This window comes from Eleutherodactylus coqui, chromosome 11, assembly GCF_035609145.1.
Source record: "Eleutherodactylus coqui strain aEleCoq1 chromosome 11, aEleCoq1.hap1, whole genome shotgun sequence".
NCBI classification, from domain to species: Eukaryota; Metazoa; Chordata; class Amphibia; order Anura; family Eleutherodactylidae; genus Eleutherodactylus; species Eleutherodactylus coqui.
In genome coordinates this window covers 119980849-120007826 of record NC_089847.1, presented here as the reverse complement: position 1 = coordinate 120007826, position 26978 = coordinate 119980849, and the positions used below count along the sequence as shown (strand labels likewise).

The window sequence follows — 26978 nt, the reverse complement described above, 5'->3', positions numbered from 1 at the left end:
CTGCTGATTGGCTGCACGTTGACCTCTGTAGCAGGCATTCTGGAAAATTCGATTTTTGCACAATTTTCACCAAAAATCGAGACAGACTTACCTAATTTGATTTGGAAGAAAATCAGGTCGATTTCATCGCCCAGCCGATCCAGACGAGCAACAGTAGTAGCGATGAGCGATTAGTGGAATAAACAGTTTGGGTCAGGATCAGGCCAATTGCACCAAAATCATTGTGAATCGGGACGACTGATTTCAACTCCCATTAAATAAAGGTCCACAAAAAGGCCGCCAAGGAACACAGCAGATCTGCTACTTGTTTTAAAAGCAATGTTATAGCTTTTGCAAAGGACAAATCCTAGCAGGTGAACAGAACACCCAAGCACGGACCTGCTCCAAGAGTCGTAGAGCTACCAAAAATTATGCCAAGCAAGTCAGCAGGTTTGGTACGTGTTTTAGAGGCAATGTCATAATGCTCATGCTGCCAACGTCCTCCAATATTGGTGATGTATTCTTAGGATAGATCATCAATTTTTGATCTATGGAGTCTTACATGATGTGGAGTAAATGTCTGATCACTGTGGGTCTGGCTACTAGGACCCCCAGCCATCCCATTTTTTACTTCTATGGGATGGAAGGAGATCAATGCACTTGGCTATCTGCCCATAAAAATGAATGGCGCGGTAGCCATGCAAGTGCACCATTGCTCCATGCAGGTGGGGCATTTGGGATGCATCATTCTCAGAATGGCTGAGGGTCCAATGGTCAGACCCCTAGTGATGAGACATTTAGTCCCTATGTTGTGATTGGGGATAAAAGTTCTTTTCTTATTTACTTAAGTTGTAAATTATGCAGCAAAATGGTTCAGGGTCATAGAGAGGCAATACTTTTGATATATGAGAAGTCTATTTCCACACTACATATCATATAAATATGTATTACAGAACTGCTGAGTCTATACTTGGATGGCACAAGTTTTCCTACCTGCAGCCACCATTAAGGGGAGCTTAGAAGGTTACTGTATACTGATGTATTACTGAGTTCAATGTATTTACTGTATACAGTAAACTCTTGAGCTCCCCCTACTGGCGGATTCAGACAAATAACATTTTATATTTCTTTTTGCAGATGTTTTAGAGAAAAATATAAGAAAAATAAAGACATGAATGCTATAAAAATATTTTATGAAACTAATCCACACTAAATTTTGCACTTATCTGATTAAAAATGGAGAAAATAAGGATCATCTTATATGCAGTGAACAACCCTGTGTACAGGCAACACTAAATTGGAATGTATATGTAAGTGTAGGGTAGATTCAAATAATCTGATTGGTCCTGGTGATCCGCTTTCCTCTCCAATTGTCTGAGGTCCACTCCATTAAAACCATAACACTTTTTTTATATAGTCACAACTGCTTCACAGGGTTTGGTGATAATTTTCATAAGTTTCATGGCACTGCGAGAGAAGAGAAAATGAAAATTAGAATTACCAAACGATAATGATGAGCATAGCATTATTAATGTTCATAGCTACAGTTTTAAAGGGGTTTTCCGGGATTCCAATCTTTATGACTTACCCTTAGCTCATCAATATGTCTATGGTGGGGTCAGATTCCTGCTGATCAATTGTTTGAGGTTACACAGGATGCATACCGGATACAGCCCTGTAGACTCCATAGTGACGGTTCCTGGTATAGCAGCTCAATTCCATTTACTTAAATGGGACCAAGCTGCTCTCAGGCCATATGACCAATGAACGTGATGTCATTAGCCATATAATAGGACGGGCCGCTGACCTGAGAGCCGCAGTCTCTTCATACAGTTGATCGGCATGTCTTATGAGTAGCAGACCCCCACTAATCAATTTAGATGACCTATCCTTAGGATAGGCCATCAATATCTGAAGTCCCAGAAAACCCCTTTGAAAGAGGTGCTAGGATTACGATGAAATGAAAAGTGGATGTCCACATGTTCTGTCTAGATGAAGGATGGGTCCTCAGAGTCATCTCCACTGGTGAGATCAAGAAAACCAATTTCGACACTGGGGCCAAGTTTTTCCATGGGTCCTCAAACTGCTCATTGAAAACTGGCCTGATGCTTTGAGATGTGCCACGTGGGGTGGAGCTGTTACACCAGAATTGGAAAAGTGTGGTGCTGTTTCTGGAAGAAAATAGCCAAGTTTTTCTAATCCTGGACAACCCTTTTAACCCTTTCCAATCCACTGCCTGATGTCTAAAGACATTCTGCTTGAAGGCTGTACAGCTTAAAAGTCGGAAGATGTCTGGCAGGGTATTCTTACTATAGATTACTGGCCACTCTGTTGTCAAGGGCCTCTCCAGCATGTCCCACGCTGCAGTACTGGCTCTAGCCAGCAGATGTCGCCATTGTGTGAGGGTATATGTATATATTGCCATATGTTTTTTATGCTTTTATACCTGTATGCAAGTTCTATTCAATTCTAAAATGAGAAAAACTTATATGTCGCCTTACATCAGATATTCCAAAAGTTTGCAAGGCCGAGAGAGATGTTTCCAGAAATTCAGAGATGATACAGAACCGAACACGAAGGCCGCGTACTTGGCTGTTTTCCCAGAAGCGCCATATCTAGATAACGACTGTTCAACTACGTATATAACTTTCACTGTCTCAGTCGGAAATCCGGACTTAACATATATGGTTATGCGGTGAATTTGAGCCAATGAGCCCATCACCCATTCCTAGTTATGAGACCAAAGGGTATAAGATCCCATGTAATCTGTAATAAAGTGCGCAGTCATGTCCCCGTGTGAGGAACTATACCAGACCTCCGTGTGTGGTGTCTCTTCTTTACCGCCGGCAGCGGGGCATTGGGGTGGGCCTGATTGGTGCTGTACGCAGAAATTTCCCTGACAATTGTATAATGGCAGAAAGAGTAAGCCCCCTAGGAAAAACCCTGAATCCAAAATTGGATTGCAAAGGGTTAAGATATAAACTTACCAAAGTGATAATTTGCCTTAAAGCCCGTTCCGTTAATCTGGTTGTTGCTTGAGAACTGGAATAACATCATATGTCCGGTGGATAATAAGTGTAAATTGGTTACTTTGCCACAATACGTGCCGAGGATGGGTGCATTTGTATCACCACCATCTCTAATCACCAAGGAGTCATTGGAGCACGCTAGAGATGACTCAAGGTCAAACGCCGTGAAGTTCACAGACACCTGGAAGAAATGAAGACTTTCCTGAATATCCGTGACGTTATTGAACATTTCCAAAGAAGTCATGCATTGTAGCTGTAAATCCAAGCACTGCAATATATTGTTTATCCTGCACAGTGAGCACCGTCGACCCCCCCCCCCGCCAAAAAAAAATAACACCAAAAATTGCGCTTTTTTTGGTCACCCTGTCTCCAAAAAAAGTGTAAAAAAAAAGCGAACAAAAAGTCTTATGTAACCCCAAAATAGTGCCAATAGATACTACAGCCTACACAACCCCACTGACATAAAGCTTAAAAAAAAGTAATGGTGGTCAGTAGATGGTGACAGAAATTTAAAAATATATATTTTATTTTTTAAATCTAGTACAAGAAAAAAAAAAAGTACCGTATATGCTCGAGTATTAGCCGACCCGAGTATAAGCCGAGTCAATAAGTTTTACCACAAAAAACTGGTAAAACTTACTGACTTGAGTATAAGCCTAGCTATACTAGAGTATATACTAGATAAAGAAAAAATGCAATACTCTCCTCCCAGACGGCGTCTGTGTCCTTGGCGTGATGGTCTCTCCATCGGTGTGGCAAGCTGCTTGGTAGACTGTCATCTACCTGCTTGGCTTTGAATTTCCCCGCCATCAGCGCTGTGTAAGTAAGCGCTGTGAATGGATCGAGTGCCAGCCAATCACAGCCGGAGCTCGATAAACCAATCACAGCCATTCAGTGATGTCATCCACTAAATGGCTGTGAATGATCGAGCGCCAGCTGTTATTGGCTGGCACTCGATCCAATCACAGCGCTTACTTACACAGTGCTGATGGCGGAGGAATTCAAAGCTGAGCAGGGAGATGACAGTGGGGAGAATTCTCAAGCAGCTTGTCGCACCCCCGGGCGGACTATCGCGCCAGGGATATAGACGCAGGCTGGGAGGTGAGTATTGCAGGTTTTTTGTTGTTTTTTTTTTTTTTACCTCACTCGAGTATAAGCCGAGGGGGCTTTTTCAGCATAAAAAAATGTGCCGGAAAACTAGGCTTATACTCGAGTATATATGGTATATACATTTTGCATTACTATAATAGTACTACCCTTTAGGATAAAATTATTATGGCCTTTTTACCGTATGGTTCACGCTGTAAAAAAAAAAAAAGACCCCACAAAATGTCAAAATTAAGTTTTTGTTTTTTTATTTCATGTCACTTGGAAATTTTCAAAGGATTTTCAGTACATTAAATGGTACTACTTACTGAAAAATACAACTTTTCCTGTAAATAAAAGCCCTCAGATGGCTATGTTGATGATTTTTTGACAGCATGGAGGAAAAAGCAAAATGGAAAAAAAATAACTTTTTTTAGGAGATTAGAGGCTGTCTATGCAGCAGCTGTGGGGCTCTTGGAAAGAGGGGCCTCACTGCGGGTTGGTTTTGTCCCCATTTTAATTTGTGGCGAGGAGTTGAGCAAAGACGCGGTCTCCACAGGTTCTGCAATATTAGCAAAAAAGGAAGTAGAACTTTTACCTGGGGACACAAGGGCCACTTCTTCCGGGTGGTTCGCAGATGTCAGTGTCAGACAGAACCTGAACATGGCTTATTTTAATGCATGTTTCCTATGAATCCCTCCACCTTCTTTGTAAGTCACTAGAACCAGTCCACCAGAATGGGAAACCATTCTACATGGTAGTACCTGTACTCACCTTAGACCCAGTGGGAGCTATGATGATGGAAGTGTCTCTGACATTGTCAGGATAGAAGCTTGGGTATTTTGGGGAGACCACAGCACCAGTTTTCGAGGTAAAAGTGCCACCAAACGTCACTGTACAATTAAATGGAAATATTATATTTAGCGTAAAGCTATATACAATGGGGTACAGCCTCATTGGTAAGTCAATCCCTGTATACTAGACACATTCATACACTGTTATGAAAATTGCTCTCTGATGAGCTGAAGCTATTGAATAATATAGAAAGGCAAGCACTGAAACTCATATTCCCTGCTAAAAGCCTATTCGAAGTTGCAGTTAAGGGCTGTGAAGTCCTTTATGTATGAGTAATCAACACACTCATATCTTACTAAGTCCCTGCAGAAAAAAAACCCACTGATTATGTGCATTCGCATTGAGTTTTCCTTTGTAAACATTTAGAAAGCCTCATACTTCTCCACAATTCAAGTTTCTCGCTTGGGGCTGTTCCAAGAATTGATTAGCTAGTCTCTTTCTTGTATATGAACTAGCTCAGCTCTCTCTCCCTCTCGTAGAGGCTGTATAGCATAACAATGCTCACTCAGCTTTCAGGTATCTCATTCTCTCTCTGAGTAGCTGCTGGTTCTGCTCCCCCCCTCACTGCTGATAAGAGCAGAAAATTCACCCAGTGTGAATTATAGCCCTCTGTAATAGTAGCTTTTTCTGCTCTCTGCCCTCCTGATCTCCTCAAACAATTTTTACCTTAAATGGTGAAAATTGTTTTCTACCTCATTGGCTTTTTTGCCTTCCTCTGGATTAACATTGGCGGGTAAATAGGCTGAACTGGATGGACGTGTCTTTTTTTTGTCCTAACATACTATGTTACATTGAATTGTATAGATTATCTAATTTAGTCAGTTGACCTTTAGTTGATTAGTCAGCCTGTTGTGGGCATGCTCAGTGATGATACACTGTAGAGATAATATGAGTGTGTGCATATTGTACATACACTGACATACCAAAAGTCCTGGGACAAGAACTAATATCATGTAGGACCCCACCCTTCCGCCACCCCAGTTTGGCAAAGTGCAGCAACTCAACATGGCATTGGTTCCACAAGTTGATGGAAGACGTCTTGAGGGATGTTGAGCCACCTGGATAGCCACTCAAAACGCCATAGTATTTGTAGGTGCCGGGTTTCGGTGCGAGTGGACCTCTCTACCACATCCTATAAATGCTCAATTGGTCCCATATCGGGTGACCATGAAGACCACACCACTCATAGGTACTCTCCAGAATTTCTGGACAACTTGGGTCCGATGGCACGGTGCATTATCCTGCTGGAATATCCATCATTGTGGGGTACATGAAATCCATGAAGGGCTGCAAATGGTCACCAGGCAGTAAAATGTAGCAGGCAACCAATGCCATGAGAACACCCCACAGCAGTAGGGAACCACCACAAGCCTGCTCAGTGGTTTGTGGACAACTGAAGTCTGTGGCCTCATAGGGTCGCTTAAGGTAACGCAATTTGATATTCAATTTACATACTACTATCCTTCGACTTTTGATGTGTCATTGTGCTATTCAACATACTGGGTCTAGTACAGTGGTCTTCATCCGATGACTCTTCAACAGTTGGAAAACGACTAATCCCACCAGCCTCAAATCTAGGAAAGTATGCCGGGAGTCAGAGGCGTAACTTGAAGCTTCTGGGCCCCAATGCAAAATCTGTAACAGGGCCCCCAATTGTAATTCTTTATCCATAGTACTGGGCTCCCTATATAGAGAGGAGAGGCCTTATGGACCCCCTAAGGCTCGTGGACCTGTATGCAACCACATCCCCTGTAGTTACGCCAGTGCCCGCAGTGTAGTTTTACAGAAATTAAAAAGCCACAGTTTGGAAACTTTAGGTCTACTGGATTAAAGCTAGTACAGACAAGCAGATCCAGATGCCTTCAATAAACTATCATCTTTTATCGTCCTCTAACCTCTGCCGGGAGCTGGAATCTGACTGATTGTCATAAATTGCCACATGTTTTGCTTGCCCTAATCTGTATACATGAGTCCACCATGTAAATAATTGGATCAGTACCTGTGTGATATGATGCCCTGAAGCTGCTGGAACAGGTCGGATCGGTAATATATTCCACCAGCAAAAATAAGGCTGTTGAAATGAAAACAGGATGAGGCAGGTTAGGCCTGATGGTTGCCAAAATTGGACTGGCTTTGGTGGTTCCATCGTACACAATGATTTTAGCGTCACAATGGCTTGAAGAGATGAATGAGTGAAACTGCAGAAAAACCTGTAAAGTGAGTATGAGTGTTACTGGCTTACATTTTATGGATGCCAACACTTATCACAGATTTGTTGGATGCTTCGGCAAGAGGACACATATAGAATATGGGGCTATGTAGTAAAAATCTAAAGGAATGCATACTAGTGATGATTTGTACCATTTACTGTATCTTCTTGGTCTGGAGAGCTCAAAACTTGTTACCCCTTCACCAATCTTGAATGCAGGATTGATGTTTCGGCATACCCGTTAGCCAGTTGCCCTTTCCCTTACTTACCGTAGAGTAGAAGTCCTATTCCAGTTCATATCTATAGGTCTATTACTACAGAGCCATAGACAATTCAGTGTGCTGCTGCATGGTGTCTCTGCATGGCAACATATTCTCCTTTAGAAGAGCAGAAGACTTTAATACTGTAATATGACATGCGATGCAACATGCCACAATGTTTGCCTGCCTCTGCAGAGCCTATATGTACACTGTCCTATCAAAAGTAATTGGGCAGCTCAAAAGTAGTATTTATTTCCATATGTTGATACTTAGTGGGGCTTCTTTGACCTTAATGACATTGGATACTCTCCATGGGATACTATCTACTAACATCTGATACACTTCCGCTGGTATTTACCTCTATTCATCCTGCAGACATCCGGTGAGTTCTCTCAGAGAAGATGGAAGCTGTTCATATTGCTTGACCCCATGTTCCAGTTTATCCCAAAGATGCTCAGTAGGGTTCAGTTCGGGACATCCATATCCTCAAACTAATGTTAAACAGTGTTGGATGTGTGACAAGGTGCGTTGTCTTGTTGGAAGTATGGCCGACCATTCCCAGAGTATTACCACATTGTCAACAGCAGGTTATTGTCTAGAATGTCAGGGTCACCTCCATGTTCATGGATTTTGCCACTACAACCAATGGACCAAGACCATGCCACGTAAAACATTCCCAGACCATAACAGAACCTTAGCCATACTTAACTGTTGGCACAACGCATTCAGGCAGAAGGCGTTCCCCAAGAATCCTTCATACCCAGGTACCTCCATCTGATGTGAAGATGGAGCAGTGTCACCAATATACACTAAATGGGGTACAGCTAGGGAAAAGTGATCTGGAAAAAGACCACCATGGGGGTACTAGTGGATTGTAGATTTAACTGGAGCAACCAATGCCAGTCAGCTGCTGCAAAAGCAAATAGAGTCTTGGGGTGCATTAAAAGAGGTATAGGGGCGAGAACATTATTCTCCCACTATATAAGGCACTTGTCAGGTCTCACATGGAATACTGTGTACAGTTCTGGTCACCGGTCTCAGGAAAGATGTTGCAGTGTTTGAGGGGATTCAAAGAAGGGCAACTAAACTAATACTTGGAATGACGGGACTGGAATACCCAGAGAGGCTATCCAAATTAGAACTTTTCACCCTGGAAAAAAGACGACTAAGTATAACAACTATGTATAAATACATGAGGGGACAATACAAGGATCTCTTCCATGATCTGTTTACACCCAGGACTGCGACCATAACAAGAGGGCATCCTCTACGTCTAGAAGAAAGCAAGTTTCATCACCAACACAGAAGGGGGTTCTTGACTGTAAGAGCAGTGAGACTGTGGAACTCTCTGCCTGAGGACGTGGTGATGGCAAAATCCATTGAGGAGTTTAAAAGGAGACTAGACATCTTTCTCGAGCGGAAGGATATTACAGGATATAGAAATTGGGTGACTAGCAGGTTTGTTGTTCCAGGTCTTATATTTAAGTAGGAACTATCAAAGGTTGATCTACGGATTATTCTGACTGCCATTAGGGAGTCGGGAAGGAATTTTCCCCCAAATAGGCTAATTGGCTTCTGCCCCTTGGGGTTTTTGCCTTCCTCTGGATCAACTAGGGTTTGAACCAGGCTGAACTACATGGACATTGTCTTCATTCAGCCTAACATACTATGTAGTGTGATTCATCACTCCATAAAACGTTCTTCCATTGTTCAACTGTCCAATGACGACGCTCCATGCATCACAGTAGATTGACCAATACTGTACATCTTCTTTGAGAGAACTCACCAAAGATTTGCAGGGTAAATAGAGGGAAGTAATAGCTGAAGTGTACCAGACGTTAGTAGAAAGCATGTAATGAAGAGTATCCGATGTCATTAGGGCCAAAGGAGGCCCCATTAGGTATTAACATATGGAAATAAATACAATTTTTGATTCTCGCACATGTGTCGAATTAATTTTGGTAGGATAGCCTACGCCCATTGAGCCAATAACAACCTACTTTGTTAAAAGGAACATGAAGAATCCATAGACAGTTGTCATTGTCCTCCAGTGGTGATGCAGAATCAGAAGAGAAGTTTCCTGATGCCCCCAGGATCTTAGTTCGGCACAGATCTATCAAGAAGAAGTAACAATTAGACCAGAGTTGACCAGAACGTGAAATGAACGGAGTTACAGGGGTTGTAATTGTTGCTATTCAATTGAACCCAGTCCTACAATGTTGGCCCTTGACTACACTGTCCAATAGCTCCATGCATGTATCATAGCAGAAGGAGGCCACTTCCAGGACGCTTTTCTTACTTCAGTCCTTGTCGCGGTCCCACGGGACTTAGAGAGACATGGAAAACGGATTTCTGCTCCTCACACGCTACTCTTCAACTCTGCAATTGGGTTTTACTCTCTGTTACTGGGGTCACAAGACAAAACTGAAATACATGTTCCGGGCCCCCTGGGGCCCATGTGTAGTGTCCCAGAGTTAGGGATCCTATGTCAATTTTATAATTATCTCATATGGTATGTTTATAAGTTTTTGTCTCGTTGTACTGTCAAATGTAAAAATCTATGTGATGTTATGTGTATTTGCCCAGACAGGTTACAAAAGGGTCATTGTCTGGTGCTGTCTCTGTCTAAAGGACCATTTAGACTGGACCAATGTCAGGCAAACGATGCCCGACACTCGTCCCCGCACATACTCGCTCTCCTGCTGCTGCACAGGAGCTAGTATCACTGGCTCTCAGCGGGGAGGCTGCAGGAGATTTCTCTCCTCTCGCTCCCCCACCCCTCTCCATTGAAATAACACAGCAGCCGTTCACTACTGAACGGCCGCTATTTACACTGAGCAATCAGCGATCAGCTCATCGTCCATCATTTATGCTGCATAAAACCCTGATCGCTCAGTGTAAATAGCAGCTGTTCAGTACTGAATGGCCGCTATGTTAAGTCAATGAAGAGGGGCGGGGGAGTGCGAGGAGAGAAATCTCCTGTAGCCTCCACACCCCCTGCTGGCTGCTCTGTGAGTGAGCCAGCGATACTAGATGCTATTGCACGGGAACGAGGACAGACAGGGACGAGTGTCGGGCATCGTTTGCCTGACATTCGTCCCCTCTAAATGGACCATGACTTGTACTTGTGTCATCCTACCTATTTGTTGTCTGGAAAGTCATCCCCCTATGGAGCCTCGGGATTGGTTATAAGAGAGAGATATAAAAAGCCAGATCATGGAGGGCCACAGGGAGAGATATAAAAAAGCCAGAGAGAGAGACTTGTTGGCTGGAGGTAGTCAGTGAAGGAGGTGTACGCAGGAGAGTCGGGGTGATGCTCTTGCTGGGGCTAAGTCTCGAGGATGTCTCTGTTGCCCGGAGGCAGGTCTCCTCTGGGGAGATACTTCTTAGAAGAGGCTGTGGGAGTGTAAGTGCCATGTACTCCCCCGCTGAACCGCAGCTAGAGGAAAAACACAGAAAGCCTACTACAGCTAGCACCAGATGCCAGGGCGTTTGAAAGGTTGTGTAACAAAAGAATGGTTGTCCCAAGAGAGTGCCCATCAGATAACAGCGACTGAGGATGTGTGTCTTGGGGAAAAGAACTTGGCTGTTCATCCAGTGTGCCAGGAAACATATAATTCATGTCTGTTTAGAAGCATTTGTATCCGTTTTGGAAAGTACAAAATATTTGCCTGTATTGGAAAATCAAGGTTGAACTGTGAGTAAAAGTAAACCGCCTGTCCTCGGTTTTGAAAAGTATTTTGCTTGTGGAACTCATTTATTCACCGCGAGTGACTTGTCACTTATCTAGGGACACTGGCGTCACGAAGACAATTTAAAACTGTTAAAACTTATCTCCCCTGCTAGCGGCTGAGCCGGGGAATACTCTGACTACTGAGAAAGGAGATGGTAGCGTCACCGTGAACCACCGCCATATTATACCCAGCTGTCTACTAGGTGGAAAGCCTGGTTCTTGGTCATACCATCATGTAGTACATCCATGCCTTCCTATTCAAGTACACTATTGTTATGTCACTATAGGACACCAGTACTGAGATATAGCAGTCTCTCTGACTACACACTCTATAGATAACAGGAGTATTATCTTACTGCAGTCATAAAATCTGTTCATCAGGACAACATCCAGGGTGCTGAGTCCGTATCTTTGTCCAATGAATATTGAGGGGTCCGGTTTGGTTACGAGTGACTGCTTTCCGGTGGTGTTACAGAAAGTAGTGCTATAGAATCCAAGAAATATAAGAAAGATTTGAGATCATTTTCTTAGAAAGGTGCTATTATCAAAGTCTATTCAAGTAGTTTTTATCATGTGACTCTCTCGCTGTTGCAAAACTACAACTCCCAACATGTACTGACAGTAGCAAAAACTAAAAGCAATGCCCATAGGGTGCTGCAGCTTTAAAGGGGCTGTCAGGGACTTTTTCTATTGATGATCTATTCTCTGGATAGATCTAGATGGTTGATTGGTGGGTGTCCGCCACTTGGGATCTCTGCCAATCAGCTGATTCCCGGGCCTGCTGTCAGTGTGGACAGTGCTGGGGGCAGATAGCTAAGGTGACCAGATTTTCCCAGGGTCAAAGTGGGACAAAGGAGTATGGTCAGGGGTGGGGCTGATCACAACATATGATTATACCTCATTGTAAAAGGACCACAGGACCGGTTCAAAAAAGACAGGAAGCAAACTCCACAGCATTTCAAAAAACAGTCAAAATCTGTACCATTGGTTCGGATTTTGATTGGAAATCAGCCGCGTATCCGCAGCTGATTTTATACTATGGAGCGCTCCCCCTCACCTCCTGCGAAGGCTTCCCGCTGTCAGCGCTCCCCGGCTTCTGGTTCCCAGCGGCCTGTAATGGCCTCACCTGACCAGCGGCGCCGCATCTGACCAGGCTACAGGGAAGCGGGGGAGCGGCAACAGCGGGAAGTCTTCAGGGGAGGTGAGGGGGAGCACCGCATAGTATGAAATAAGCTGCAGATACACAGCTGATTTTCAGTCAAAATCTGCCACGTAAAAATATAGTCAGGTTGAGGTATGCTGCCATGTGCAAAATGGCCTAAGTAGTAGAAATGACCCCCACAGTGGCCTCAGTAGTAATAGTGACCCCCACAGTAGTCTCAGTAGTAATAGTGACCCCCCACAGGGGCCTCGGTAGTAATAGCGACCCCCCACAGTGGCCTCAGTAGTAATAGTGACCCCCACAGTGGCCTCAGTAGTAATAGTGATCCCCACAGTAGCCCCAGCAGTAACAGTGACCCCCACAGTTGCCCCAGTAGTAATAGTGCCCCCCACAGTGGCCCCAGTAGTAATAGTGATCCCCCACAGTGGCCCTAGTAGTAATAGTGATCCCCACAGTAGTCCCAGTAGTAACAGTTCCCCCCACAGTGGCCCCAGTAGTAATAGGGACCCCCACAGCAGCCCTAGTAATAATACAGCCCCGCCCTCTTGAAACCCATATACTTACCATCCTCCTGGTCTTCAGAGCGCTGCTGCTCATCTTCTCAGCTGCAGGCAGAAGTGTGTTCCCCTGCAGCAGCGCCTCCTCTCCTCCTGCGGAACCAAGGAGGAGAGGTCAGGGGAGGAGGGGAAGAAGATCTGAAACTGCCGTCAGTGTGTGCATTTGACAGCAGCACCACAGAAAGATTACCAGCTGTGGAGCCGCGACACTCCGGCTGGTGATCACTTTCATTGTGACCCTACGTGCCGAAAATGGGACAAAAAGTGGGACAGATGTCTCGAAAGCGGGACAAATGGCTGTTCCGCCTGAGACCCTAGGGAAAGCGGGACACAGGGTCCCAAAACGGGACTGTCCTACCTAAATTGGAACGTCTGGTCACCTTAAGAGAGAGCTGTCCATTTTGCAGCGACCTGGGTTGATACTGCAGGCACAGCTCCTACTGAACGCACTTTAATACCAATCTGGGCTACTGCAATGTTGATAGAGCTATCTACTTCCAGGGCGATCCACAGTGACAGCGGGCCCAGGAATCACCTGGTCGGCGGGGATCTCAACATGAGAATAGGTGTAGAAAATGTCCCAAAAGTTCTGGACAACCCTTTTAAGTCAAATATTTCATTTTCTAAGTAATCAAATTACTAAACGGCCACTTAAAAAGATAACAGATCCGTCAACAGCAATTTGTTGGAGGTTTCCAGTAACACTTCTGTAAAAACAGCACATGATCTGTGGAGACATATTACAAAGCTGCTGGATTGCATATCTGCTGACTGTTTAGTCAATGCAAATCAAAGGTGGAGCTTCACTTTGAAGTGACAAACATGGCCGCATTGGTGATTGTGGCTGATCTAATCATGGAACCCCACAGTAATCACCTACTATTGATAGGCGAAGCTGCAGGTTGCCAAAAATGTCCCTTGACGTATATGCGCTATGGGTTCTATTTGCTGCGCATTCATCGTGCATATTTTGCGGCCGCCCTTGGAATGGCCCACTACACATGAATATGGAAATGAGTTGACCCCAATCAGCAATATGTACCTGAGCTCCTGTGAGCACTCACCTGCTGTAATGCATGATGGAGTTGTAGTTATACGGAGTGCTCAGAGTGTCGCCGCTGTCCTTCTTGAAATCTCCTTGATTGACTATAAACAGAAAAACAAGCCAATGAATGAGGATAATCTCTGGATGGGAAGTAAGCTGGCTTTACATGGGGCAACTATTGTCCAAATAGTCACTCTATAGAGCAAATACAAGTATACTAACCGGGGGAGACATAGTGCCACATTACTTCCACGTAGTTATCTCTGTCCAGCCTGGTGTGTTCATGGAAGAAGCTGAGAGCGTGCATCACTTCATGCTGGATCACCCCGTAGCTCATACATCTTCCTGACTGCAGACTCACAGTCTGTCCACCTCCATACTTCCCAATGAAGGACCAGCAGCTATGAAATGTAACCAGAAAATCTGTAATAATGTACAAAGGTTCAGAGGAATTCGGGATGTAGCTTTTATACTCACGCTCGTGTGAAGTATAAAAACAAAAGGTCCGGACTCCTCAGAACCTGCCATTTGACCACATAGCTTGGCCTATCGTGCTCATAGGTTCCCTTTAAAGGACACAGTCCCTGTTCACACAACTTATTAGGGCATCATAGAGAAAGGGTCCCGCAGCTGGAATCCCTCTATGACCTTCATGTGCGCTAATGGGGATCAAACCCAGGACCTCCTGTACTCCAGCCGGCAGCTCTTCATGTTGAGCTATCCAGCTCTCTAGATAAATTCCCTTGCTGAATCCTTGTTTCTGGTTCCTTGCTCCTGATCTAGTTCTTGCCCCTGCATCCCGGCCCCGCTCTGCTGCTAATTAGCACTCCTTATAAAGTCTTGCCCTTCCACCTACTCCTTGCGTGATTATTCTGCTCCGAAACATTGATTGATCAGCTCCACTTCTGTCTGCTCCTCAGCTGTTGGGACTAGACCTCCTGATACTGACTCCTGGCTTTCCAACTGACCACGTTACCCACCTCATCCCTCTGTACTGCAAAGCGAGACCTCCAGTTGCTGACTCCTGGCTCATCACTGATTACTCTTCAGACCTGCGGCTACTACACCTGAGGCTCCACCCTAGTGTCGGAACCACTACATCCAGCTCCCCATTCATGCATTATCACCCATGGAAGTCAGCGCCAATGGACTCATCTCTGCAGCTGTGTGCATGCACTCCCATAGAGAACAGTGTGTGTGCATGCATGCACAGCCTGCAGAAATGAGCGCGTGCGCTCGCACACAATCACACTGTTCTCTATGAGAGTGCACACAGCTGCAGAGAGGAGTCCGCTGGGGCCGACTTCAATGGGTGACAGTAGAAGAACAGGGAGCTGAGTGAGGGCTCCTTCACATGGGCGATTCGCCCGCTCAAACCGCATCTAGTAAAACCCCTCGATTTCAATGGGTTCCCTCACATGGAGCATTTTTGCCCGCAAAATTCGGTTGTGCGAAAAGAATACGCAACATGCTCTATTTTTGTACACATTTGCCCTCCCAAGGCCCCATAAGAGTCTATGGGGTGCGCAAATGCACACTTGTCCCAAAAGAAAGTGCGCACTGAACTGCACTCTTTTGCAGTGTTAATCGATAACACCATGGACTAATTAGCTGGCTAGCTTGCCTACTAAGTCGTTTGGCCCTTCTACTAATTAGGCTGCCCCACCTGTTCAAACAACTGGAATCCCTCTATGACCTTCATATGCGCTAATGAGCTCAGAACCCCCTGAACAATGAGCTGCTCTGTAAGTGTAGCCCCCCGCTACACATCCATGAGTTACACTTGGCCACCATGGAAAACTACATTTCTTCAATGGTGCTCACCATGGTTTTCCCCAGCAATGAAAGCTGATCAGCAGGGACTAGAAAAGCCAGATCCGTGGTGATCCGCTGATTAGTCCTTCTACCAAGATAGACTTTTATCACCTATTCATGGGTGTCACTCCATTAATTTTCAATGAGACTATCAGCCCCATTTCCATCAGACCCAATGAAATGAATGTGCGGCCATTGCTGCATTCAATCTGACGTCACTGCAGGTGGGGGAAGCATCCCCATCGTAACGCAGAAGGGGGACATGGGACCGCCGTTCTCAGGATCAGTGGCTGTCTCAGCGGTGAGAGCCCCACTGATCAGACATTTATCACCTACCCTAAAGACTGGTGTGAAAAGTCTATATTGGTGCAGCCCCTTTAAATAGGTTGTCCTTCTGTATTATTGTAACTTTGGACAAAAGTGGTAGTGAGACACAGCAGCACTCTTAAAGGGGTTTTCTAGGACATAAATATGGATGGTCTTTTCTGACTCCTTGGATCCCTTGATGGTTTGAGTACCCAAGAGCAGGGGTCGCCCACACAAAGCCAATCATAGAGTGGGGCCTGAGCAAAAGATCCCTCTTTTATGATAGGGTATATGGACAGGGGTTGTCTGTATAAGACACATCCTTCATGGGATCTTCCATTTGTAAACTATTGATAGTCAATCTGTTGCATAGGCTATCAATAATAGATTAGTGGGAACCGCCGCCCGGATTCCTAACAATCAGCTGTCTTCTGGGCCAGTGTGCTTCTGCAATGAGCTACTTTCTGCAGGATGCAGACAGTGCCGTCCACTGCAGTGGCCAGGCTTGGTATTACAGGCCATTCACTACAAAGGGTATGTTCACCAAGTACATCAGATCATACAGGGAGACAGCTCTCTTTGTATGTACACAAGGGGAGAGAGCTGTCAGTCTTCTTTAAGCGGGCAGGCAGAGTGACTTGTCCAACAAAGTATTTGTCCAACAAAGTATTGTGGCTTTAAGAGGAGAAGTGTGGCCTAAATTGTGCCAACTTTTTATGCAATGGTTGTTTCGAACTAAGCCAACTAATAGATATATACAGTTAGTACAGACAGTCTAAAGAAGCGCCATATGTATAATTCAGTCACTGTGATCAATCTGGTGCATTTAACCCTTTGCAATCCAATTTTGGATTCAGGGTTTCCTAGGGGGCTTTCTCTTTCTGCCATTATACAATTGCGCCAGCTGCTGGCTAGAGCCAGTACTGCGACATGCTGGAGAGGCCCCCAACAACAGAGCGGCCAGCCTTCAATCAGAATGTCTGCATACGTCAGATAGGGGATTGGAAAGGGTTAAAAAGTCTGTGGGGCATATTTACTGCCATTTCATACATCGGTACACCAGGACTAGGAGCAGAAGCCTCTGAATACATATGTTGCATCCGGTGCCAGGTGGTAACCTATGCCATAATATTGAATGTGATGGGCATGGCCACACCCCAAAACACTGACCCCACATGTGCCCCTGTCTGTCACACTTTGTATTGTCTAACTGTTAAAAAGTATTAGTAAATCTGCCTCATTGTGTTTGTATGGGGCAGTTATGGGCTTCATAATTTGCCCTTGGAGGCCACATATGGACTATTGTCCACAGCTGCATCCCTCTGTGTTGCTACCCTGTTTCCCTGAAAATAAGACATACCCTGAAAATAAGACATAGCATAGTTTTCCAGGATTTTTGCGGATGCAAAATGATTTTTAAGGATTTTTGAGGATGCTTGAAATATAAGCCCTACTCCGAAATTAAGCCCTGCTAACAGTTAATTAAAAAAGTCAATTTAAATAGTGTCCAGGCAGCTATACATGTAAAAAAGTTAAATCTTTTTGAGCAAAAATTAATATAAGACACTGTCTTATTTTCGGGGAAACACGGTATTATGCATAAGTAAGCAAAAAGTTTCTTCGCAGTTAAACAATGCGGTAAATTTCCATCTAGAAGACAGGATTTCTTTACTACACATTAGACTTACCCTTTGCTGTTATCTATTCTGAGGTAGTCCTTCTCAGATGCTCTGTCTTTAAATTTTATGCATGTCAAAGTCGAAAATTCTTCCAAAGCCGCTCTAATCAAATTTTTCTCCCAATTAACTGGGGGGAAAAATGGCAAAGTGTAATTAATCGCTAATTGTGAACGACTTTAGTTGCTGAAGAACAGAAAACGGGACTTTTGCCTTGTCTACTGGTAAAAATAAAGTGTCCTGCTGCTGAAAACCCCAGTGATCAGCTGCAATCTGTGAGAGAATCTGGCAGTAAGTGATCAACTTTCCTGCAGTGCCCCCACAGGGGAAATTGAGTATTACACCCATTTTAAATCAATGGGCTGACTGTGTAATATTGGTCTCCAGAGGAGAGACAGTCTTTGTAATTGTTCTCCACACTGGCTGTTAAATGAGGACCCTGAACATGAGACCCCCCTCTATTAACTCCGAATGCCTTAACAGAGTATTTGACAATGGGCTTTCGAAAAACAGACATTATAAAGATTTATAAGCTGCATATAAGTTCCAATACAACTATTTGGGCATCTGACATTATAGGGTTCATTATGATGGCAAAGCTCATGGGATGGGGAGACCTGCCTGCAAGCATAACTCTATAGACTACCCCAAAAGTATATTTAACACTGCAGATTTTTGCACAGATCTGCACCAAAATCTGCTATTTGGGAACTACCCTTAGGCCACTCACATATCCATTTTTTTCAGAACTTGATTTTAATGGAGCCTCGCTGGATTTTCAAGCGCTGTCTGCTCTTTTTTGCTGCGTTTAGCGCACCTCATCACCTATCACAATGATGGGGTGCGCTAAAACCTGCTGTCGAAAACTAAAGTAAAATCGCGGCATCTTCACAACGCATATTATTTCCGCCAGGCCTTACGTTGGTTGCATGCAGGTTGTCCACCTCTAAGGCGGCCTTCAGAGCAGTCCACCAATAAATGAATCATCAAGCCAAACTTACCGTACGTAGAGTCAATGACAAAGGGCACCTTGACTACTCCATCCGTCTTGCCCCATTTGCAGTTTGCACATGTTCTTGCACTGCGTTTGAGGGTCAAGGCAATATCACCTTCGGTAAGTGGCCGGGGGACATCTAGGATGAGGAAGAAATATGTATCAATACGTAGTGGATGTAGCCACCATAAAACCAAGAACTCGTTGTGGTTTCCTCATACAATGGTGATTATAGATGCTTGGAGACTGGAGCTGGTCTTGAGGTTTATGGCATGGCCCCAATGGCAAATGGAAGCTTGTCCAGATATTCTTGCCCTCCAGCTGTGCCGAAACACCCATAGGGCAAAATTACAGCTGCAGCAAACCCATTCAAAATGCTCATTCCAGCCTCGTGGGGCAACTTGGGAAAGGGCATGGACGATGAATGGAAGGTAAATGTTAAGGGAAGCCTTAAAACAACTCCACAGCCAAGTCCTCCATATTAAGTAATGATAAAATGAAATATCTTACCGAAATTTGCAGCTAATATAATATCAAATATGGTCTCCTCCTCTGCAGTTTCTGGTGGCAATAAAGAAGATATCAGATGAAGTCAGATTCATTAGTTGAGTTTCTTAGAAAACAACTGGAGATTTGTCTGTAGAAGTTACCATTGTGTGGAGATCCTGCACCATTAAATTGATTCCCTTTGTCCTCCCATACAGGGGCGGTAGTTTCTGGTAGAAGTAATGCAACATTATGTGAAACAAGGATCGGTCAGCACTGACCTATGCAATTTGGGGAAATCCAATCTGATCATTTCCAATAATCCCAATTCTAAGGAGATCTTGGATTGGGAACATGGAGAAAGCCTGGTTGACCACCATTGCCAGTATGGCTTACTATGAGGAGCAGTGCAAGAGAAAAGCAGCATCGGGCATGAAGGGCAAGACATAAGTGAAGAGTAGAGAGAACCTGGGCAAATTGTGTTCTGCAAATTCTGATACAGGGTACGTTCACATATAGGGGAAATGGTGCAGATTCTTAAACAGATGTTGGTGCTGATGCACACCAAAATCTGAAGTGCAAAATATGCAGCGGATTTTGATGTAAATCTGCACCAAAATACGGGATTGTGCAGAATTGTGAAGATGGATTTGCTTTTTGCAGAAGAAACACCACTGTTGTATAGGAACGTTGTCTGATATTGCAGCTCACACATATTTACAGTAAATAAATGGAGCTGCAATACCACGCACAGCCCAGGCACAGGAGTGGCGCTGTTTCTAGGAAAAAAACAAGTCCATCGTTCTAATACTGGACCATCCCTTTAAATATCCTAGATCTGCTGACAATCTCATATGCACGGTGGCCTCTTCATTATCCCTGAATGGCATATGTTAGAGAAACAAGGCTTCCTACTCCTACTAAAGGGGTATTCCCAAGATTGATGTTGTCACCTATCCATAGAATAGTTTGATTGATGAGGGGCTCACTGCTCGGACCTCCCCCAATCCTGAAAATGGAGGTCCCCCATCCACCTCGTCTCACTGCACTCCTTGCATGGAGGAGGAGATTTAACGGAGCGGCGGTTGAGCATGCACGGTGACGCTGCATTCATCTTCAATGGGGATATTGGAAATAGTTGAATACAAGCGCTCGGTTATCTCTAGCAGTCTGCCTTCTCCTTTCCCGGGTATACAGTGCTCAATGAGCGCCATGTACTACAAAGTATTACTTCCATTATGCGACCTGGCGATCACGAGACTGTCAGGTGCTCTCTGTTAGAGCAGAGCTGCAGGGTCCTTGCAGATCCTGATCAGCTCTGCCAGTGACTATTGTCACTACAGTTGGATGTTTTCCCTGTAACTGGGACTCCCATGGATGCTGCTCCTATGGATGCCCCAGCTACAATGGAAAAGTGTGAAAAAAAAGACCATGTAAATGACCCCCAGAGGTCTTATAAGACATTATGGGGGTCATAGATAGTCAAAAAAGGTAGTTACAAAAATAAGTAAAAGAAATTACAGAATAAAATAAAAATGTTTACCTAAAAAAGAAAATGACCCGAAGCCGACACCAACAAAAACCGTCACCGTATGCGCCCTATAATCTAAACTATACATATTATATATTAAAACGCTGAAACAAAATAAGGGACCTGTTCCCATACTTTATTTTAGCCTAAATATACTTATTTAAAAAAATACAACTATAAATTTAATAAAAACTTTTTTTTTTAGCTTTTTACTCCCAATAAAACTAAAAAACTGGGGGGGAAAAGTCAGTGAAAAAAAAAATGTATGCCACAGAAAAAAAATGCAGCAAAAATAATTTTGGTATCTGAAGAGAAGAAAAGAGGCCAGTAAAACCACCACATGGGTAAAATCCCTAAAAAGTGTCTGGTCCTTCAGGAATAAACAACCTAGTCCTTAAGGGGTTAAATAACATTGTACTTACCTGTGTGTGGAGCAGAAACCGGAGTCTATAAAAAAAGGGATTTACACTAGATTAGTGTCACATTATTACTTCTTGCTAAATATCTTAAATAGAGATGAGCGAGCATACTCGCTAAGGGCAATTGCTCGAGCGAGCATTACCCTTAGCGAGTACCTGCCCGCTCAAGAGAAAAGGTTCGGGTGGCGGCGCGGGGGAGCGGTGAGTAGCAGCAGTCAGCTCCACGGCACTGGGTATAGCTGTGTGGCTTCGGGCATTTGTCCCATGTGTTGGTGGAGGAACCAGCAAGTCCCTCTTCTTTGAGCAGGAGCTTTGCCCCATGCGAAGGAGAGTGTAGTTTAGATAGCATGCATGACCTACCTGTAATGGAAGAGCAAATCCTAAGGTCCATACTGCTGCTGATACAAGTAGTACAATAGTATATGCCATAGCTGCTCCAGTTGCTCAAGTGCTAAAATGACTGTGGGGAAGCTTTTTATGCATCCAGAAAACGGGAATTTCCACTCAGAGGGGACCACTGAGAGGAGACGGGTAATTATACCCTTTTTACAACCCTAGAGCTATTTCACGTGCAATGCTATGAGAACAACCATCAATCATCTAATGCAGAGACAGCAAACATTCATGGACACTTCCAAGGGAGACAACAGACCAGTGAGGATGAATGCTAGGATATTAACCAACAGAAAACCCCCAAAACAATGGAGAACAATCCTCAAAGCATTAGAAAATATAATTCGACTTCCTAAAATTCTAAATTTGGTTTATGTTTCCGAACTGTATTCAACAAACTACTAGATGGTCATCTCCCAGTCATAGAGCATGGATGGAGATCTCTGTCTGGGTCCATCATCTGAGCTACCACACGTTGTCCTCAAACCTCTTGGTATCCAAATGGCTTTGGTTGACATTTTTACAGTTTTTTCATGAAGAATTACAGTGTCCAATCATATCAATGGTTGTCTGTGTAATACATAGTATGTTAGGCTAAATAAAGACAATGTCCATTCTAGTTCAGTAATGGTGAACAGTATGGGTCCTCCAGAACGAGAGACGCTCTTTGTAACTGTTCTCCATGCTGGACAAGAGATGGGGATCCTGAAGAGGGAACCTCCTCTATTAACTCAGAATTCACTAATGGGGTGCATGAAAAAGGGTTTCCTAAATTGGAAATTCCTCTAAGGGGGATATGTGAAGAACTATAGGACAAAAAAGACTGGTGGATAGCACAATTCTCCAGAAAAGATGGCGGGATGGTAGGATGTATTATCTGACTTCTCTTTTATTAAGTATATTAAAAACATGCATAGGATACGCGTTTTGGGGAAAAACCCTTCAGTCAAGCTGGGTGGAACATCACTTCAGGGACTAAGGGATAGGGGACCCAAAAGTGCTGGTGATACTTCTGCTGTCTTCAGCTCCATCACTGGTACCACCAGCACTTTTGGGTCCCCTATCCCTTAGTCCCAGAAGTGATGTCCCACCCAGCTTGACCCCAAAACACGTATCCTATGTTTTTTTTTAATATACTTAATAAAAGAGAAGTTGGATAATACATCCTACCATCCCGCCATCTTTTCTGGAGAGTTGCGCTCATCCACCAGTCTTTTCTTTCTACAGTTCTTCAGACATCTGCCGTGCCCACCTTTGGTGGGTTTTCCTGGTTGGCAGCACCTCCACAGTCCATTCACTCTTCACAGCCCTTCCTAAGGCATTTGTGGCCCCTATACATTCATCTGGAACCAAAGCCTCCGATACCATCAAGTTTGCTCCACCCTTCTCCTTTTCTACTTCTAAGGGGGACAGTCATGCAATAGAGTAAGCAACATTTGTTCCGTATCAACAAAGTGACAAGCAAGAATTAGTTCACTAATCACCTCGTTTCAGCTCACCTAAAAATAGTTGCTGGTTGATCAATTGTATCCTGGTGTAAACAGGTCTTACAAGGACTAGTCAGCCACTTTGCAGGGAGGTGTACACTTGTTTGGCATTCGCCTCCCACCGAACGCTGATTATCTTCCACCTTTGTTGAATATTTTTCCCTCCTGCTTAAGGACTCCTTCAGACGGACATATTTGCAAACACAGACAATAGTGTCCCTTGATTTCAATGGGTTCGCTCTCATTTCCTTTTTTCCAAACGCATTTCTTGTGCACGCAAAAAATAGGACCTGCTCTATTTCCCTACGTATTTGTGCACCAAAGGCCCCATAGAAGTCTATGAAAGGTACACAAGTGTGGGCCAAACGCAAGAGCATGCGCAATACCCTGAAAAAACAGAACACATGGACCTCATTTAAATCAACCCCTAAGTAGTTGGCAAATAATGTAAATGTTCCCAATAATTCTTTCAGCGATTTTGGAATTGAACAACAATTGCTCAGGAAAAAAGCACAAAAACAACAGTTGTTTGTACACTTTAGCAACTATTTCGAGCGACGATAGTTGTCCAACGTAAAGCCAACCTAAGGACTCTATAGAGTAAATCCATATATAGGGACTAAGAAGCTCTCCGATAAGTTGGCGCAGGGGCATAACTATAGAGGGTGCAGGGGATGCGGTTGCACCCGGGCCCAGGAGCCTTGGGGGGCCCATAAGGCCTCTCTTCTCCATATAGGAAGCCCAGCACTATGAAAAAAGCATTATAGTTGGGGGCCCTGTTACAGGTTTTGCATTGGGGCCCAGAAGCTTCAAGTTACGCCTCTGTACAGCATGGTTTAGGTATGGGTACGGGTACAGACACAAATAGGGGGGGGCCCAGCTCAACTTTTGCATCAGGGCCCCTGAGCCTTTAGTTACGCCCCTGGGTTGGCGTAATACAATCTAAAGACGTCTTGGCTGTTGCTTTTACAGAATTAATAATGAATTTGCCCTAGAATAGATTAATAGTTGGATCCGGTTACTGAATGTTGTCATTGTTCCTCCCATGTACGTATTTATATACAGCCTGGAGCGATGTCTGACCCATGAATTGGTCTCCTCCACCCTAAGTATCGTGACCACAGGCAGCGCCTCTTATTGACCCTGTCTTCTTTGTTACTATACAGATATCTACAAGACATTGTCTGAAAGCAGAACTAGTAAAGCAAGACGCTCAATGAACTGGTTATTCCCAAAGATGTGTATGATCTGTACAGTCTACAGTCAAGGGTCATACTTCACATAGCCCTGTGAATGGGGCCTGTACACACAGAGTCCCTACCATTCTGTACTACATAGCCATAGTAGCTCTGAGCTTGTGGGGTCTCCTTGTATAACAGTATACTGGGAATGGTGTGATCAAAGATCTAGCGAAAGGGGATCCTGTGGATGGTGACGACTCGTCAACAAAAGGGGTCAGAGGAGGATGTCAAAAATCATCGTGACCAACAGGTGCTGCACAGTCAAGGACACTGTTCCAACTAAAGTATGTGAACTCACAACTCGCCGTTCCTTAGCACGGATGGTCTATTACGGCAGATGACCAGGTTCAGTGTCATTGTGTCTAAGAGCAACAGAAATGCAAGACTCCAGCGGGCAAAAGAGCGCAAAAGTTGTATCACTGAACAGCTAAACAATATCACCCAATCAGATGAATCCAAATTTCTGTTGCTCCGTGCTGATAGAAGGTCAGAATTTGACACAAGCAGCATGAATGGATGACCCCTTCCTGTCAGAAAAATATCAAAACCTTTATCTAATCTGCAGGAACTACAAGAAGCTGCCTGTCTACAGGGGCCGATATTCCTGCAGAAAGATTACAGTCTCTTCTAGTGCCAGTCTGGGGACATACATAGTCAGCACAAAATGCAAAATCTGTCACGGAGCCCTGCTGGCTGCACAATGAACTGTTAGAGATGATAAAGGCAAATGTCCCAAATGCCTCTTTCATTGGTCAGCGTTCTTATAGAGTAACATCTCCAGCCAAGGTGGCCCTACAATAGTGTCAGCCGTAATACCCGTACATTACCTCCTCAGCCCCTAAAACTACAAACTGTGAGCGAGGCTCCTCAGCTTTCATTTAAAAAGCCCTTTTAGGGTTTTATTTGGTCCTATAAACATTCTAAAAATAACATAGAGGAGAGGAAAAGAACATACGGATGTAGCAAACGCCAACTTGACATTTAACGCATTAATTGCACACTTTTACTTGACTTTTTCAATGGTTTTCGTTGTGTTAAGCAACATAGTATGTAAGGCCGAAAAAACACATGTCCATCCAGTTCAGCCTATTATCCTGCAATGTTGATCCAGAGGAAGGTAAACCCCTGTGACGTAGAAGGTCATCAAAATTCCATCCTGACTCTGATCTGGAATTGGAATAATCCCCGGATGTTTCTTATACTATTTCCTCCCTTTTTCTCAAACTTAACCCCTCTAAAACTGACCTTCTCATCTTTCCGCTTTCCAACCGACCTCCCCTTATTATCTCCATTCCAGTGGCTGGCACCACCATAACCCCCAGACAGCATGCCCGCTGCCTTGGGGGTCACACTGGACTCTGACCTCTCCTTTACCCCCTAAATCCAATCTGTGGCCCGAACATGCCACCTACACCTCAGAAATATTGCTAAAGTCCGTCAATTCCTCACCATGGACATGCTAAAGACACTCGTTGTTGCCCTCATCCACTCCCGACTCAACTACTGCAACTGCCTATTCATTGGCCTTCCCCCCACCAGACTCGCTCCACTCCAATCCATACTACAGATAGTCCCCGACTTGCGAACATTCGACTTGCGAATTTCGCTAGTTGCGAACAATCTGTTCTGCACAGTATGATGTAATGCTATGGCATTACATCATACTGTGCAGGGGCCGGAGAGGCTTCTATCAAGCCTGGTAGAAGCCTGTCCGGTCACATCGCGGATGCTGGGCAGCCGGGGGCCTTCTGAAAGGCCCCAGGGCTGTCTATGCAGAGCGCCTAGCAAGCCGCGCACTCTGCATAGGCAGCCCTGGGGCCTTTCAGGAGGTCCCCGGCTGCCTAGCAACCACACAGCGTCCCGCGATCTCATCGTGGGACGCTGTACGGGCCCCCTGAACGTCGGGTGCAGGCTGTTCTTACAGCGGGCACCCGGCGGCAGCAGTTCCGACGAGCCGCGCCGCTCGTCAGAACTGTTAACACTTTAAATACCGCTGTCAGAGCGGTATTTAAAGTGTTAACAGTTCCGACAAGCGGCGCGGCTCGTCGGAACTGCTGCCGCCGGGTGCCCGCTGTAAGAACAGCCAGCACCCGACGTTGTATGGAGCGGGATCCACCCGCGATCCCGCTCCATACTACTACTTGTTCGACTTGCGAACAAAACGGACTTGCGAACGGGCTCCCGGAACGGAACCTGTTCGCAAGTCGGGGAGTAACTATATATGCGGCAGCTAGGCTCATTTCTCTATGCAGCCGTTTCTCATATGGCTCTGCACTATGCCAGTCGCTGCATTAGTTGCCCATCTCCTGCAGAACTAAATTTAAACTCCTCACCCTCACCCACAAAGCTCTCCATCGCTTCCCTCCTATCTGTACACCACCCAGCCCGCTCACTCCGATCCGCTAACACACTCAGACTAAACACTCCTCTAACACGAACCTCACATGCTCGCCTCCAGGACTTCACCAGAGCAGCACCCATCCTCTGGAATGCTCTACCCCAGGGCATCAGGACAATTCCCGATGCACGAAATTTCGGATGCGCCTTAAAAACTCACCTCTTCAGGGAAGTATACCAAATCCCCTGACCTAGTCCCCCACCCCTCCCTATGGATTCTCACACCTTCCACTCTGCTTATCGCATTCAACCTCTACCCCTGCACCTTCTTACTGCCCCCACCCCATTTGCTCTCTAATAGCTGACTTCCACATGTAA

General features: G+C 44.8%; 1 protein-coding gene across 2 annotated transcripts; it reads right to left on the bottom strand.

The window, feature by feature from the left end:
- Positions 1 to 1151: 1151 nt before the first annotated feature.
- Positions 1152 to 21609, bottom strand: LOC136582399 (astacin-like metalloendopeptidase). Of its 2 annotated transcripts, XM_066583424.1 has the most exons (14): positions 21503 to 21609; positions 21146 to 21170; positions 19357 to 19422; positions 19217 to 19267; positions 18714 to 18845; positions 17725 to 17842; positions 14138 to 14316; positions 13935 to 14016; positions 11508 to 11635; positions 9419 to 9531; positions 6949 to 7159; positions 4869 to 4987; positions 2967 to 3189; positions 1152 to 1446 (listed from the first exon to the last, which is right to left on the bottom strand). In XM_066583424.1, the coding sequence occupies exons 1-14, from the start codon at positions 21569 to 21571 to the stop codon at positions 1439 to 1441; spliced, it is 1524 nt and encodes a 507-aa protein (XP_066439521.1). In that variant the 5' UTR covers positions 21572 to 21609; the 3' UTR covers positions 1152 to 1438. The 2 variants fall into 2 exon arrangements, with proteins under 2 accessions (XP_066439521.1, XP_066439522.1); XM_066583425.1 differs by lacking the exon at positions 19357 to 19422.
- Between the last annotated feature and the right edge of the window lie 5369 nt (positions 21610 to 26978).

Excerpts from the sequence above, each read along its gene's own strand:
- LOC136582399 (XM_066583424.1), bottom strand. The coding sequence starts at position 21,571 with ATGGCATATACTATTGTACTACTTGTATCAGCAGCAGTATGGACCTTA. Across the intron at positions 17,843-18,713 it reads TGTCATTGACTCTACGTACG|TTAATTGGGAGAAAAATTTG; the intron begins GTAAGTTTGGCT and ends TTTTCCCCCCAG. Across the intron at positions 4,988-6,948 it reads CAGGGCATCATATCACACAG|TGACGTTTGGTGGCACTTTT; the intron begins GTACTGATCCAA and ends TTAATTGTACAG.